Raw genomic sequence first — 17,587 nt, 5'->3', positions numbered from 1 at the left:
CTGTACTGTAACAAACTTTTACTCTGAAAGCTTTCCTAAAAGTGTGGGTGGGTACCTTTCCCCAAAGGACCTCATTAAGAAACTCTTCATCCATCTCATGGTGGTTTATTCCCAAGTGTAGCTGCCTTTGTTGCTCTGATTTAAGGCTGGATTTCTATGAAAAAGCTGTTTATATACGAGGGTGATTGGCCTATCGTTAGCCTTCTGTATTCTTCTCCAGTTAAACTAGCATTCTGCCCATTATGCTGCATTCTGTTTTATTTTTCCCCCAGTGCACAAAAACAAAGAACCAAAGAGGATAAAACCTCATACCGAGACACGAATCTTCTTGAGGTAGGATGAAGTTGATGTGGAATAAACACAGGGTTTAGTGGCATGGTGGTTCTTTTCAAAAGTTGACTGGGAAAGTAATGAGATTGAATGCTGTAGTTTAAAATATTTGAAAGTAATTGCCGGTGATCTTGTGGCAGATTTGTCGTAGCATTACCACTTCCTGGAAGAGTCAGGCTCCAAACAGCAATACGTCTGCTATTCAGCTTTGCTAGGAATGCACACACAGCATTTCCATCGCTTAGGTTTTCCAAAATAATTTGAATTCAGAATCAGCTGATTTTCCAACCAGCAGGTCTAAAGTAAAACACTAATAAACCATCTCCCCTCTCTACACTACTAAACTCTACCCTAAAATCACCCTATATGACTTCATATTAATCCCATAATCATCATTTTACATAATACAATCAATATAAACATTTATCATGTGTACATAATGTCTGATGTCTGATCATTTATGTAGAAATTTATATTATTTTATCTGGAAACATAATGTATTTCTGTAGGGTTACTACAGTTTGTTTAGCCCAGTGTTGCCTTTTTTGGAAGAAAATAAATGTCTTAATTCAAATCATCAGTCAGTTGTGTTCAATGCCATATCAAAATCATGTTTCTTTAGATATTTCTTTAGTATTTAAGCTCACCAGCTGATATTTAAGTTGTGTAAACATTTCCTGATGAAGGCAACAACAATACTTGAAACTGTCCTGTGTAAAGTCTCATTACATTAAAAGTGAATGGTTAGCCATCAGGTTGGTTTTGTTGGTTGCCCGGTGCAACCAATAATTGAAATTTTGCAATTTGAAAAAGAGGTGCTGGTTGGCTGCAAATGTGTCGAAGGGGGGCGTGTGTTGGTCTTCACCCTCACTAGTGTCAGGATAGGGGGAGAATACGTATGGCCTGTATAACTGGCAATCCAAATTGGGGAGAAAATGGGTAAAAAAAAAATCTGAAATATGTTTTAATAGTGAATGTTTTTGCCTTCTCCTGGAGATGCTCGGATTTGACAGCAACAATACGCAATGGGATGGATGGGATGATCTCAATATCCCCCTAAGGGGGAACAGGGAGGGCTACGTCATACGTGCATAGACTGAAAGGCTGAGATTCTAATGTGTCCTTTGATGTGAGCCATAAAAAGCCTCCTGAAAACTAGGGTATAGTGACTGTTGAAGTCTGTGTAGATCCTCTGCTGGCTCAGAAAGCATCAGTTGAGCCCCAGGGCTGTGTAGAAAAAACAAATGTGCACTAGCAAAGGCAGACACTGGTGGTGAGCTGGAAATTCTGTTTAGTTCCTCATACTAGCTTAAAATTTGAACTTAACAAATTATGTTAACATTCAAAATGACCTCCTCTCTCTCTTTCTGCCTTTCAGCAGCTGCCATTGCCTGGGTTGTGAACTTCATGGCGTTCCTGCAGAGGGCTGGAGATTACTGCCATGCTCAACATTGCAGCTTTTAAACTGGGGAAGGATGCCCTGCGCTGATCTCTGGACACTGTGAGGCACTACAGTCCCTGCTTCCTGGCAGCTAATGGGGTGATTTTTCGCATTCCTGGCAAAAGGAAGCAGTCATAGAGGCTTGTGTAGCTAAGGGAATACGACTCAAGGACTGCTGAGAGTCTTGAATGAGCCTTGTTTTGTTTTGATTTTACAATAAAAGAAGAATAAAATACGAATCAGCAAAGGCGAACACTGGTGGCTATAACTGGTGGAGTCCAGTTAGTCACTTCAGTCGACAAAGTTTCTCTTAAAGTTTGGACTTTTAGAAGAGGAAGCATGGCCAGGATGAACAGGCCGGCTCCTGTGGAGGTTCGCTACAAGAACATGAGATTTCTGATCACTCACAACCCCACCAACTCCACCCTCAGCACCTTCATCGAGGTGACGGATTTCACTTTGGTTTTACTGCATTAATTACAAGCACATTTCTCATTCTCTTCTCACTACACTCTTTCATCTAGGCTTTGGAGGGTATCCTAATATTAAAGTGAATACCATTATGTCCTATGATGGAAATTGGGAATTGTAAACCACATAGAGTCCTAGGAAGAGATGAGGTCTCCTCCAAAAGTGTCAAAACAGCAAGGTGATTTCTGTTGTTGAAATTTGGGTCGGAGAATGAATGATGCTTATAAGACAGCAGATCAGAATTTTAGCTTTTCAGTTTCAATTTTCTGATATTTAAATCCTACATATTACTGTATTTTCACTCCTGCACCTTTTTATCCAGTTAAATCAGACTCTAATTCTTTTTCACCCTGGGTGCGATTAATTTGGACAGGTGTGACTATTACACTAATGTGGACAGGATGTGCAGAGACCCTTGGAGGAGGTGATCTTAGTCTGGTCCCAAACAAAGGTTTATGGTCAGAATGCGATCAGACCTCGATCTAACCCAGCTATGAAGAGTGCTTCAAGTTTGAGCTAAATGGCATTTTGATGTGCTTGGATTTTTCCTTGTGGGAAAGCAAACCAAACCAAGGGGAAAACGCTCCAACTTCACAAACTTATTTACTGATTCAGACCAGAGCAAACAAACTATAGATGTGAAGGCACTCTTAGAAAGACCAAAGTGTAAAGAAATGGGTCCAGGGCTCGGGGTCCAGGGCTCGGGGTCCAGGGCTCGGGGTCCAGGGCTCGGGGTCCAGGGCTCGGGGTCCAGGGCTCGGGGTCCAGGGCTAAGGGGTCCAGGGCTAAGGGGTCCAGGGCTAAGGGGTCCAGGGCTAAGGATCCGAAACTTGCAGGCTTCTTGTTTAAGCATGGTGGTAGGTAGGTAGGTTTATGGCTTGGGCTTGCATTCCTGTGTCTCTACTGGACTTGCTAATCTTTACTTATGATGTAGCTCAAGATGGTAGCAGCAGAATTTGCTAAAACAAGAAATATCTTCAGGGTATATATAATGTTTTTTACAGTACACTGAAGACAGTTTATATGACTATAATAACATTGCTGTCACACAAAAACCTTTTATCTCCAAACCAGTAACTGTCCTAGTTAGGGAAATAACCTCAACTTTCAATGGAACTCAGCCCAGTCTTTCAATGGAAGAGAATTTCTGTTTGTCTATTAAATGTAAAAGAACAACTTCCAGATTAAAATGGAGATAAAAGGTTTTTGTCTTCAACATATAGATAATACAAAAGACTTGATGTTGTAATACTTTGAGCAGGGGGGGGGGGTGGACTGGTATTGTTGCCACCAAATAATGAATTAATTATTTATTTTTAAAGTGTCATTAATGAAGAATTAGCATTATCTGCATGAAACTTTGAACTAAATCTGCCTGGATCAGCGTTACAGAGCAATACAGCTTGTATTAATGTAACAAATTATGGATTTCAATGCCTGTATTTTAAGAGCGGTAGCTGAGCAGCATTGAACCATTCTGCTCTTCTGGAATTTAATCAAATATCCACCTGGAATAACAGTCTAAAGTAAACATCGGTGTAGTGCTGATGTTTTGGAGGAGTAATATCAGGATATCGTTGCTATCCAGAATCCGCTGTGATATGAAACTGAAGCTGTGCACTTTGAATGCCCTTCTATTTCATTCTGCTTAAGCTGAATCACTGTGTTCCTTTTTTTGCTGAGGTCGCGCCCACATTCGTGCGCCTACACTTACGCACACATATACGCACACGTACACAGAAATATGTTTTGGCAGTACATCTCTACTCTGTTCACATGCTCTATCTTAAGAAAACTGTTGGAGAGCCCACTCGTTCTTATCTGCCTGAGAAAGCGTGCACATAATGCTGCATCCACAAAGCCCCCGTTGCCACGGCGACCTGTCCCTGGACTGCTGTCACATGGCAGGGAAGAAGGAAGCACCGTGTGATCTGCTGTCTCTGCACATGTAGAGCACATGCAGTCTCTGAAAGGAACCCTCTGCGGACTCTTGCAAGCCTGATGTGCTTTACTCTCTCAGCATACGGCAACAAATACGTCCTTCCATCTCCCTTTATATTACGCGGAGCTCAACGTGACGTTTTTCTGGTTATGGCAAATGTTTGGGGGCACGAGCAATGTTTTAGTCCACATGAGTGGAAGTTCTTTCTCCATTTGCAGTTACTTACAGCTACATTGTGTCAATTGTGCCTTAAAGTAACAGCTTTACAATCATTTTGATGGTCCAGTGACTTTTAATAGTGAGAATGGCGTCTGTCATTGCCTGTCCTGGGTCTGAACTACTGCACTATGTTACTTTGATGGAGCTACATAAGACCCCCCCCCCATGAGACTTGCATATTTTCAGAAGTAGTCCTGGAAGACTTCGGAGTCAGCGTCACAGTTGCCCGACTTGATCCCCCATAGAGAATCTTTGGTGGGATTTGAAGAAGGTGGTTGCAGAACGCAGACCCAAGAATGTTAGCGAACTGGAGGCCACTGCCCATGAGGAATAGGCTAAGATTCCTCAGGAACACTGCCAGAAGCTGGTGTCTGGCTGTGCGTCATGCTTGCAGCAGGTCGTAACAGCTAAAGGGTCTCTATTAATTACTAAAGACGCTTGTCAAGTTAAAAGTGGTATTTTGTGTTGAATTTGGAAAAAGAGCTTATTAGTTTATTGTACATTTTGCCAATAAACCTAATTTAGAGTGGTGGTTGAAGAAATTTGATTGCAACTGTATGTAAACAACCTCTTCTCTGGGGCTCAGAGTGGCTCAGTGGTCTAATGCACTACTGCACTGACCCAGGGGTCACGAGTTCGATTTCTGAGCCATGCCGCTTTGCCATCAGCTGCCGAAGTCCGAGAGCGCGCAATTGGCCATTTTCTCTTGGGGTGGGTAGATGCTGCTTAAGCAGTGTTTGGTGGAGCTGGGGATTCTGCACTTTCCTCTCTGCTCGTAGGCTTCCCATTGGCTTTGTATTTATCGGAGAAAACGTGTCGATAATTGCTAGTGCAAGGAGAAGTTACGAGTACATGGCAAAGCAACATGCCTCAGGAATTGAACTTGTGACCCCCATTGTAACTTGGGTTTATTGGCAAAAAGTACAAACTTTCGGCTGACGTTTATGAATGGGTGGGTTAATTGGCAATACCAAATAGGGTAGAAAATAGAAAACATTTGACCAACAAACCAATAAATAGCCTTGTCTCTAAACGGATGCACTGTATTGTGCTTCCCTCAAAAAAGTGCCAAGAACCCTGAAACACTTGAAGTGCAGCTTGAATAGGTGGAATTCAAAATTGTCTGTTTCTGTAGCTTAATTTTCATATATGGACTGTATGGACTAAGAAGTGAATGGGATACAAAACTTCAGCAGTAGATAGACGAACATCATACAACAAAAACCTAACTGAGCAAATATTTCTTTTTTAGCTCCTCTAGTCTTCAAGATGTATTAAACAAAAAAAAACATCCAAGTGAACTGCTTCCCACACATGATGTCCACATACCTCCTACAATTGCTGCAATTTTCCTCTCCACACTTTTCCCAACACAATCCCACAACTCTCATTGGTGTTCAAATTGTACATGAGTTTTGCTTAATGAACTCTGGACCATCTTGCACTGTCTGGTTGGAATGTGATGTGTGTTTCTTCCTGTAAGTAAACAGATTGGATAAACACATCTAAAACAGCTGCTAAGCATAAGCATATTTCCATGCTTAAAACCTGGCATTTTTATATATGTATCTGTAATGTTCAGACTTCATCATCATTCACAGTTGCAGTTCAAACTGGATGTTTACAGATTGCACTTTCATGCTGCTCAGTAAACACTTGTAGTGTGTTTTTACTCAGTTGTATGTATATTTTAACTCTTGGCTGAAGTTTCCATTTTTTAAAGCTTTGTAAATACTCTTTAACCTTTGTGGTAACACTGCTCAAACATGGACTCCTCTTAGCAACTGTCTAAAGATCCAAGAACTAAAAGTAATCAGTATTCACAAAGCAGGGAAAGCTATAAAAAGGCTTCAACCCTATGTAATGTTCTTAAGAAATTGCTCTTGAGGGCAAGGCCAAGGTGAGACCTAGGAGAATCTTTAAGAGAACTGCTCTTATGCTAGTAGGACAGGCAAATGACTGCCACGAACCTGCACGAAAGTGTGACGGGATCCAGAGGGTGATGCACCATTACACGCTGCGGCATCGCTTGCACAAACAATCCTGATGTATGAGTCATAAGATGCAAACCTTGTCTACAACATCATTACATAACTGCATGCTCCAGAGCATCTTGACAAGCCGGATGAGCTTTGGAAAGCGCTTTGGACTGGTAGAACTTTTTGGCCACATTCAGCAAAGGAATATTTGGAGATTGCAAAGGAACTGCGTTTCATGGAAAGAACACCTTGCCGACTGTGAAGCATGGGGGTGGATGTATCATGCTGTGTGGTTATGAGTCTAATATTGCACGAGTGGAGGGAAGAATGAATTACACAAAGTACCAGCCTATCCTGTGTCAAAACATCTGTTAAAAGAATTAAAGCTGAAAAGAGGAGGCTTCTGCAACAGGATAATGATCCAGAGTATGTCTGAAATTCACCATGGACCACCTGAAGAGACCCAGACTGAGGCTGTTGGAATGCTTGCTGGTGGACATTTAAACAAGCATGCAAGACCCCTCAAGTATCTTAGAATTGGAGGCCTTCTGCTGCAACTACAAGAGCAGAAAGACTTGCTGGCTTCAAAAAGTGTGTGCATACTGTGATTTCTGCCAAAAGGGTTGTTAATAAGTGCTGATGCTGTAAAGTGCCCAAATTTTGCACAGGCCAATTTCCTTTTTTTTTTTGAAAGACCGTTTAGAAAAGACACTAAATGGACCATTTGGATTAATCTGTGGATCAATCTACAAAAATCTTTGACTAAAATTCATCAATGTGAGACGCATGTATTTACAGTATGGGGACAAAAGTATTGGGACACATGCTTATTCATTGTTTCTTCCAAAAAATAATGACGACCTCAGATACAATATTGAAGATCTTTAAAAAAACAAAAAAAAAAAACATTTTAAATTAAGTTTATCCTGCTTTTGTTGCAGTAACTGTCTATACTGCTCAGTGAAGTCTTTCTACTAGATTTTGGATCATTGCTGTAAGGATTTGATCGCATTTAGCAACAAAAGCGATAGTGATTAGGATGTTGGATGATCACCACCACACCTCATCCCCAACTCCCCAGCTCATCACTAGAGTATAGGATGGAGCGCCTTCCTTTCAGAGAACATTTGTCCGCCGCTCCATAGCTCAATGCTGGATGGGGCTTTATACCCCACCTGGCATTAGGCATTGTGCCAATAGGTTTATGTTTATCTGCTCCAGAGAGTCCTATTCTATTGGCAATACTTGTCTACATGGAATAGGCAAGGTGTGTGTGCATGTGCACATCTGTGTAACCCTGTGTACTGTATGTTCAGATGTATTTAAATCTCTTTGTCGTCTGTTTCTTTTTCAGGACCTGAAGAAGTACGGTGCCACGACGGTGGTGCGTGTGTGTGAAGTGACCTATGATAAAACCCCTCTGGAGAAGGATGGCATCACCGTGGTGGTGAGTGTGTGTGTGCGCTGTCTCACTATTCACACCTCTCTCCATAGAGAGAGCTGGGAACAGCGAGTTCTCTGGGAGCTCTGTAACTGTTATCAAATAGTCACAGACCTCACATAGCCTGTGTTTTTACACACACTCGCTGGCTCCGTAACACAGGGCTGTTCTCCTCCGAGTTACTACACGTGTTTCTTATTACCATCGTCAACGTTTCTCTGTTGCCATGGAAGCAGCACTGCCTGGTCTGTTCGTGTGGCCTCCATTTCTGCAGCCCCCCCCCCCCCCCCACCCCCTGCTATTTTTTTTCTTCTTCTTTTCTTTGACTTTCTCACAGTGAAGCTGCTCAGAAAAGGGAGATTGAAAGCAAGCTGTTGCGTAAGTCCAGACTTCGCTGCCTTCTGGTAGCTGAAGGAAACTTGGACAGTGCTGTAATACACCAGCACCCCTCTGTCCAATCCTTGTCATGGACATGAGTTTTTAACCGTTAAGCACCCAGTTAATAAGAATGTAGGGCCTAAAGCGACAGTTTGGCTAAAAATCATAGTTTTCTACACATTTTCTTTCCCCTCTTCCTCCAGATGTAGTCGATCCGTCAAGACCTGCTTACTGTCCGAAATGTGCGTCTGTAGTTTTACGCTGTAGCCGTGAGGCTCCTGCAGCTGTCGGTACCTTATTGTCGGCGTCACACAAAGACCTTGTAACTCCGTTTTGGTCATTTTGCACTTTTTGATATAACCTAAAACTAGCAGTTATTTGCATTGTATGAGAGTGTCATGATGAATGGACCAAAAAGAAGGTGCAAAGGTTTTTTCCTTCTCCTGTAATGTCATTTTGGAGATCTGAGGTTTTTGGGTGATGGTGACATTCTTCTCCACCAGTATCAAATAAGCTTGCTTATGTGGTTTCTGACAGCCTGATACTGTTGTTGGAGGTGGCCCTGATGCAACTGAAATTTGAGTTGTGTGGTTGTTTATTTATTTTTTTATTTATAAACCAAAATGTTTAAAATGATATGTTTGTACAGTACTTAATCTCTTATGGTTGGTTCATACCTACCAGGAACAGCACATGCCACTCGAAAATTAAACCAGCGCATCCTCAGTATGAATGGTGACGCAAACGGGCCTTGATCGTTCATGTGGTGTGTGTCGGTGCATTAGAAAAGTGTGTGTGTGTGTGTGTGTGTGTGTGTGTGTGTGTGTACCTGTTTAGTACTCAAGAGACAGGAGCCATTTGGCACACTGGTTGCTGACGATCATGACCCTCATGGGGACAATCATCAGTGTTCTCACTGTGTGTGTGTGTGTGTGTGTGTGTGTGTGTGTGTGTGTGTGTGTGTTACAAAAGTAAACACAGAGAGAGTTACGTCTGTGCCTTTGGAGCTGAATACCTTTTTGGTTTAATGAGCAGCTAGATCACACTGTGCGTTGTTCAGAGCCTTTAATACTCCTAAGTGTATGCCTGTTTTCACTTTTGTGTGTGTGTGTGTGTGTGTGTGTGTGTGGAGGACCTACTACCTAATTTGCAAAGTAGGCCATGGCTGTTTATCCAGCCTAAATGACATCACTGGACTTGAGCTTCTGTGCAAAGACTCCTAGAAAAGGTGGAGACAACACTTAAAATTACACTTTGAATTACAAGCCAGATGATATGATCATTTCCTGGCCAATAATAATTCCCCTGCCTGGCAAGTATACCACGTTACACCAATAGGAGTTAAGACTCTTAACACTACACTGATCTACCTGTGTAATATAACTGAAACGTAAGCCACTCTGGTTAAGAGCATCAATCAGGAATGTGGATATAAGTTGATTAACCTTTTTAAGATTTAAGTATAAAAGTGCACCCTTTGCACCCCCCAGTCCTTCTACTACGTGTGCAAGGCTGTAGGGTGTCCCATTTTTGTTTTGTAAATGTCACCAACAATGGTGCTCATAAGCATCCCTATTAGCGCTGAATGCTCCCCTCCTGTAAGTCCATGTCAGCGGACCCATGTTCCACTGTGATCCAGTGGTGTTCCTTGCATTAATTAATAATAATAATAATAAAAATAGAGGCCTGAGTGGATTCTGTTATCATTTTCTATCAGGATTGAACTGGTTTTGTGGGTCATGTATCAGATCATTCTGGAGTTAAATAGTGACATTGTTTCATTATCCTTGACATGAGTCTCTGCCACCAACCACGTTCAGTATCATCCGATTCGGCATAAACTCGGCTAAACTTAGTAATGATAGTTAAAGAACTACATTTTACGATATTTCAAAGATAGAGTTATGTAAATACAAAAAAATACAAACGCAGGTTTATATATTTATTTATATATTATATAAAATATTTGTTCCCTTTTTGCCCAGTCATACTTTATGCATGTTTAGGTTCTAAACACTTTCCTGACTTTTTTTTTTATTTTTAGATTTTTCCCCCAGTTTGGGCTGCCAATTACTGTAATTAATGGGGGGCCATATTAAAGTATGTGTTTTATCTGATGTTGCGCTCAAGCTTTTCCTGATTTGTTCTCTGATAAAGGAACAGCTCATCTATACACTGTCACGTTCATTTATTTAAAAACAAAAAGTGTCTTATAACCTAAACATTGGAATTTACAGCATAGACAAGGACTTGTGGGGAAAAAAACTTCAAAAGTCCCCTCCCAACAACCGCCCCCCCCATCCCCCCCCCATCCCCGGCTTTTGAGATGTCACACACTGTTACTGCTCACTGTCATGTCCCTCAGGCTCTGTGTGGGTGTGTTAAACACTTGTGTGTTTTCTTTCACTCATCAGTGCAGTGATGGCAGCGCTGTTGGCCTATAATTGGAATGCCTGCTTATCTGTATCTATTCTGCGAGTAAGCCCTATAATCAGAGCTGCGCCTCTGCCCAGTTTCTGTGTCAGATCTGTGTGTGTGTGTGTGTGTGTGTGTGAGCCCTGGTGCCTACGTGGACATGCTGCTTTGTGTGTATCAGTTGCATCAGTTCGCACATGCCACGTTTCCCTTCATCAAGGGCCCCGCATGCCGGTTTGTATGGACGGCCAAATGTTTTTCCTAGAAGAACTCTGACCCCCTTGTTCACCTTTAGGTCAGAGAGTCACATGTACATGCCAGCACTCTGGCATCATGTTCTATCGTCTATGTGATGCCTCGCTAGAGCCCAGGGTTGCATTTTAGGGGTGGGGAGCATGTTTTTAAGATGCTTGATACACAAGGCATGCAGCACTTGTGCGGTCAAGCACAGTAGAGTACAGTGATGTGTTTAACTGGATTCAGTACAACAGTAATTAAACAACACTTGATTCATTTTGTAATGAAATGTGGTTGGTTGATGATAAACCCACAATAGGTTAGAAAGCTGTTCTGTGACATCATTCTTCATAACAAGTAAATATGAAAGCCTGCTGTCCAACAGAGAGAAACCTGATCATTAGTATGAGCTGCTTCTGCTGCTGCTTCTTCTCCAGCTGCCTCTGCAGCGTCTGCTCCTTATACTTCTTTAGGTGCTTTTTTTGCTACTGTTGTATCTGTTACTTTTGCTGGTTCTGCTTCTTCTGCTGCTGTTTTTGCTTCATCTTCATAATTTACATTTGAATTTCTGTTGCATAAAAGCCAACATAGACCCACTCCACTGTTCCGCTAGCAGATGCTGCTTGTTTCTTTTGGTCTCTGCTCATTTTGAATGAGACTACAGCAGAAGTGACATTAACACACACACATTCTGGGCTGCACAAATGTTTTACGAGGAGTTCAACAAATTTTTCCTCCTCTCAGCGGTCCACCAGGATTTCTCCTGGTATTCCCAATGACTGTAATATGAAGAGTAGTCCTCTAACCATCCAGAGTGTTTACTCTGTGCTGTGAGCGTTTTGACCATTGATCCCCAGATGACACTCAGCTTAACTTCTACTTGATCTAGCTTGGCTCACTTCTGACTGAGCCAGCAATGATTGAGAAGATGACACATTTGTGCTGTGTTGAGCATGGTCATTTCAGGTCAGCTGGTAGTATTACATCACACACAATGATGTAAAAAACACAATGATGACTCACTAAACTATCTCCTCTCTTTTTATGTAATTATAATAGTTGAATGGTTTTGAATGCTGTTTGTTTACTGTATTGCTGCAAAGCTTGCACTCTAGCACCAGCTCAGAGTGCCGTCGCTTAAGCTGCCCATGGTGTGTGTATCTCCACAGGACTGGCCGTTTGATGATGGTGCTCCTCCTCCGTCTAAGGTGGTAGAGGACTGGCTGAGCTTGCTGAGAAGACGCTTCATGGAGGAGCCCGGCTGCTGTGTGGCTGTGCACTGTGTGGCAGGCCTCGGAAGGTCAGTCGTTATAGTTTATAGTAGCTTTGGGTTTTTTTTTTTATGTTTAGTAGATGACCAATAAGCTGATCTCCCCCCAAACACATGTAATGCTACGTACACCAGGAGAATAAGGACTTACTCATGCCTCCTCTAAAATGAGCGCAAAGCCACTCTTTTCGAACTACTGTCATTGCAGCATCACCGGGTAACCAAAGTGCTTAAAGGAAAGGGCTGGGTACCCAGCTCTAATGCATCAGCTAGCAAATGCCCATGCTACACACTGAAGGGATGTTGGGAGAGAGAGTGGCATCTACTTACCCAGAGAGAGCAAAGCCAAATTGAACCAGTGATCTTCAGGTCTTGGCAGCACCTTAGTCTGCTGGACTACTTTAAGCCTGAAATCTCAGATTTCACCACAGTTTAAAAATAGCACACAAATTTTACATTACATAATTGAGAATTTTAATGATCTCTAATCAACAATCTTAATAATGACTTTTTATAGTAATGCCTCAGTCTGAAGATGGTGATTCAGTTGCATGTACTTTTACACCCGTACATTTTCTTTACTATACATTTTAAAGTATAAAGTAGAAGAAATGTCAACTTTTCTTTTTATTATAACATAATGTAGAGTTCTGTGCAAAAGTCTTTAATCATTGTGCAAAAATGTACGTTGTTTATCTGGTCTACACATTTTCTTTTGCTTGTAAAAATACGTCATCATTGCAAATAATCGATTTGAATGAGCGCAAATATGAAGTTAGAATAGTGACTTATCAAAACAAGAAATTTAGCTTTTGGCCAGAAGAGCAACAGTTTTGTATCAGCTTTTGTCTCGATGTCCAGAGCCAGCAAACAGTTTTGTTCAGTTCCACCAGCAACAACTCACTTCATTTAACTTAATTTAATTTTGATTAGCCAAACCAGATTGGATAGGAACTGCAAATACTGGACTTTCCTAAGGAGAGGTTTGGAAAAATGTAACCCCTTACCACTCCAAGACTTATTACACACACAGGTATTTTACTCCGTAACTACAAGGACTTCTCTACAAGCTGGTGGGCATATTCTTTGGTTTAATAAGACTTTCAGGGGTTAAACAAGCACATTAACATACATAAAAGCACTGCCCTTTCTGTTAATATTTTTGCATTTATCATTTTTTGTTTTTCTGAATAAGTGCATGCTTACACACCACAGCACCAAATTACAGGGGAAGTTGCACTTTAGTGTTCTTGAAGTATTGATGAATGTGCAACATGTACAATATACTGTCATGCAAAAACCTTGTGTTTTCTTTTTTCAGTTTTTGACATAATTTGAGTTTGCCAGTTGTTCTTTACGTTGTTTCTATTTAATGATAAATAGACCAATAGGAATGCTCCAAAAAGACACTACATTGACTTCCATTGAAAGTGAAGTTGTTCCTTCTGTGAAGTTGTTTTTGTGTGACAGAGACAGTACAATACAGTATGCTCAGAAGAGCATTGCAGATACAGAAAAGACAAAGGCTTCCAGCCTGAATGACTTGGCTGTGCAAGCTATGTGAATAATGATATAGCTGCCGAGGTCTTTGGGTTCATACATATACACCTGCATGGTGCCCCATAAGCACCAGCTTCTCTTTCGCTGTGCCTTGAAACCTAAGCCGGAGAAGAATGTGAACCGTGCACACTATAGAATGTAAACCTCTTTTCTCCCAGGAGGCTGATTTTTCTCTTGTGACCGTGGCCAATCTTGATGAGTCTCCTTGGCCTTGTACCATGTGTCCCAGCAGGCAGTGAGACTTGCCCATTTGAAGCCCTGAAAGTGGAGCGAGAGCTGGGCCAAAGTCAGCAGCTCCCACAGCGCAGCTTGCTCAGCTGTGATGCTGCTGCTGTATTATTAGAGGCACTCGGGTGAGGGCCGAAGACAAAACAGGAAGTAGCTTTTTATGAGTGGTTGTGTTTACTGTCCCTCTCCAGCGTGTGCTTTCCATGACCTTCCACGCGAGGCTAAGGTCTGGCCCATATCCGGGGGGTGGGGTGGAGGTTAGGAGGCCTTTACTGAATTGGGTCTTCCCTGTGGTTTTGTTGGGGATGGTGGGACAGCAGCATTTAGGCTTGCCCACTGTGTCAAGGCTCTAGGGTGGGATTTTTTAAACATTTACAGGGAGTAATGTCATTATTTCTAGTATTTTTGGGATGTGATTTTAGTCCACCATGTTGGTTTTTACGGACGGTATGCTGCAAAAAATCGTGACTATATAACCATCGCAATAACCTCAGGTTATGTTAATTATGTGCTGTAAAATATAAAAACACATAAGTACATGCAGGTAATTCTTAGGTAATATTTTATGTTTGTTTTTTTAACGGACCGAGCTTCCATTTGTCATTTGCTTATTATTCAGAGCTGTCTTTTTGATCGAGTCACTTTCATTTACAGTTCTAAATAGGGTATATATCTGATTCATTTAATGAGAACACGAAGATTTCATATCAAGTTCATATCGTTGTCATGCAAAAATTGCAAAAAAATTTCAATAATCCAGTTATTTGGATCTGCCTGGTCTTTACATTGTGTGAAAATGTCTTTATGACTGGACCAATAGAAAGGCTCAAATATTACCAGGAATAATTGTTTTTAAATTTAACTTCCATTAAAAGTTTTTCCTTCTCCTGTAAAGTTTTCATTTTTAAGAATTTTGAGTGGTTGAGCAGGTTTTTGAGCGACGTCAACAATATATTGTTTTTCCATGTTAGTGCCGTCGTCCCGTGCTGGCAGTGTGGCAGCAGTGGCTAAATTTAACCGGTAATGCCTCTTCACCTCCTCTCCTGATCATGAACAGCTCAAAACTGTTTAGATATGATGGTGTGTTTGCGGTGAAGGCTTGTGCTGTTCGTTCGTTTAGTAGTTGTTGTCCCAATGATCACATCTTGTGGTTTTATGTGCACATGGGCGTGAGCTCATGTGCTTTCCATTATTCAAGTGTGTCTCAATTATCAAAACAAACCATTGTGTAAGACTGCATTGAGGTGGTACTGGGCTTAGTACATGTCCCACAGCGCACGTTGTTTATGTTCTTGCATGTTTGGGGGAAAATACTATGCAGCTGCATGTCAACACACTCACGGCCTTAATGAGTGCCTGTGCAACGTTTGATATTCTGAACTACGTTATGGAAGTATACTTCTTACAAAACCCTGTCCCAAAGTCATGGTCACTACCATCAAGTCAGAAAGACTGGATGGTTGCTGGTTGTTTTTGTTTCAGTGGGCGGGGTTGATTTGGATGAGTGGTGGCTCTGCATTGCGTCCCTTTTTACATGGAAGATTGAAGAACAGAGCTCAAAATTCTCTCCTGTCTTTTAGACTGCCAGGAAAAGTCTTTCAACAAAACAGCATCAAACTGTTTGTTTAAAACTAAAAGTCCAAGTAGGTTTTGTTTTGGATGCATTTTAAAAAGGGTAAGATCTCTCAATAGGTGGGTTGGTATCAGCAGTGAGCTCCTTTCACAGCACATGATTCTCCATCCAGTATGTTAACGCTTTGCTCTACAACACAAAGTAAACAAAGTGAGTGATGCTTGTTTTGCTCTGTCTGTCGGAGAAAGCCTTGTAGCTCTAGTATAAAATTAAAGTCCCAAACATGTCTGAGCTGCTGAACTGTTTGGGGTAAGTGAAAGGGAAAATTGCCAGTCATTTTAAAGGGCCCATTTCATGAAAAACCAAGTTACCCAATGTTTTAACATGAAACAGTTAAATGTGGTATGTAAACACTTTAAGAATACAATTGAACTCTTCACTCCCACAAAACCATCCTGTTGTCAATTCACTGTTCTTGAGATGTCACAAAAAAACAGCCTTTTAGGATCTGGTAAATAAATAAATACATTTGTTTAGCTATGTAAACCAAAACCAAACATTTTCTGTTTTTAAAGATTTAAAATATATAAATAACTCAAAACTTTTTGACTGATTGTTTTATTTGTGTAGTTTTAAAAATGTTTGTGTGTAGTTTGTAGGCTAGTAGCGTGTGTAGTTTGTAGGCTAATAGTAGTTTACATGCTCAGTAAGGTACTGTCCCTTTAAGAAACCTACAAGTTTAAGGACACTTTAAGAAGCTTGAAGGTGTGTGTGTGTGTGTGTGTGTGTGTGTGTGTGTGTGTGTGTGTGTGTGAGTGTGATGTCAGTCCTGGCCCCTAAATCTCTGCAGACTTTAGTGTACCTCCTTTTTATGATTTAATGCACCTGATTTGGCTCCTTTGCAAGTAAGCGAGGCATTTGTGTTTAAATGCAAGTGGACAACATTCATCGCTGTAGGGCTCCATAGACTCAGAAGAAGCCCGGTTTAAACCTGTGGTTTTGTATGCTTTTTTGAATTATACCCAAAATGGTTCTAAACCATTACAGCACTACTGTGCATATCATCATTCCTGTGAGCAAAAAAAAAGCTGTTCTTTACATTGTATCAGACGTTCGTGATGGAGATCTTTTTCCACTAAAAGTGAAGACTTTTTTTCCCCTTTCTCCTATAAGGTTGGCATTTTGGAGATACAATTAATTTGCATGACAGTGATAATACAGACTACAGGAACTCTACATCTGGGTTGTTTTGCTCATTCATGCTGAAAATAGACTGTGTTCGGCTTGGAAACGGCTTAGAAAAGTATGTGTTTGCTTTTTCTGAGCAACAAAAACTAAAGTTCATGAATCCACATTCGGTGAAGACTGTTACTACTGTAGTCTGCTTTAAAAGTAAAGAAGTGGTGCATCAGTACAGTTGGACGTGTGCTCAGTCATGTTGAATTGATGTATCATCTGCTGAGCTCGGAATTGAGATCACTATCCTGACTTTCCCGGGATTTCCAGTTGAGGAAGGGGTTCTCTTTGACTTGAGGTCAGAAATTCTGAATCACGAGTTCCAGTTGAAAGCAGATTTTTGAATGAAGCACAATGTACGATAGCTAGTGAGGACAGATATCATTTACATATCATATCTTAAAGGCACAGTAACAAAAGTAGCGTGTTTAATTAGAGGGGGGATTAAAAGCAATTAAATTTAGGATATGGGGCTTTTAAGTTCTGCCTTCACATTCTTCTTCCTATGTACGACTTTCCAGGCTGCTAAACATTTCCTGCTTTTTAATCCTTGAAAACATCAGCATCGTGGTATCTGTGTTTATATATTTGGTACAAGTAGAGGCTAATTTGAGTTATGTACACACAAGTAGTTTAAAGATGTTTTCATGCTTTTCAGTTCTCTCACACACACATACACACACACACACTGGCACTTTCAGAACAAAAGGCAGAGCTGCAAACAGCGGCCGTTTCAAAAGGGAGTGACGTTTGGGTGGGCGGGGGTCTAGCCGTACTCCGCGCGTCTTTGGAGCGGTAAAATCCTGTCTCTGACGTACTTCTTTCCCTCCCGCAGGGAATTGGCCTCAACTTTTGAAAGAGTGCCAA

The 17,587-nt window shown here is 41.3% G+C and overlaps 1 protein-coding gene across 5 annotated transcripts in view; it reads left to right on the top strand.

Moving 5' to 3' along the window:
* Positions 1-17,587, top strand: part of ptp4a3a (protein tyrosine phosphatase 4A3a) — a 44,276-nt gene that overhangs the window by 22,545 nt on the left and 4,144 nt on the right. For 3 of the 5 annotated variants that reach the window (XM_072675827.1, XM_072675830.1, XM_072675828.1), the window contains exons 2-4: positions 1,709-2,215; positions 7,737-7,829; positions 12,023-12,153. In XM_072675827.1, coding sequence (XP_072531928.1) covers positions 2,111-2,215; positions 7,737-7,829; positions 12,023-12,153 — 329 coding nt within the window. In that variant the 5' untranslated portion in view covers positions 1,709-2,110. The remainder of the gene's footprint in view (positions 1-1,708; positions 2,216-7,736; positions 7,830-12,022; positions 12,154-17,587) is intronic. The other 2 variants (XM_072675829.1, XM_072675831.1) reach the window with 1 other exon arrangement.

The sequence above is a fragment of the Salminus brasiliensis genome, chromosome 3 (genome assembly GCF_030463535.1).
Source record: "Salminus brasiliensis chromosome 3, fSalBra1.hap2, whole genome shotgun sequence".
Classification (NCBI taxonomy): Eukaryota; Metazoa; Chordata; class Actinopteri; order Characiformes; family Bryconidae; genus Salminus; species Salminus brasiliensis.
Note: the sequence above shows the minus strand (reverse complement) of the source record. Positions and strands in the feature narration are given on the sequence as shown.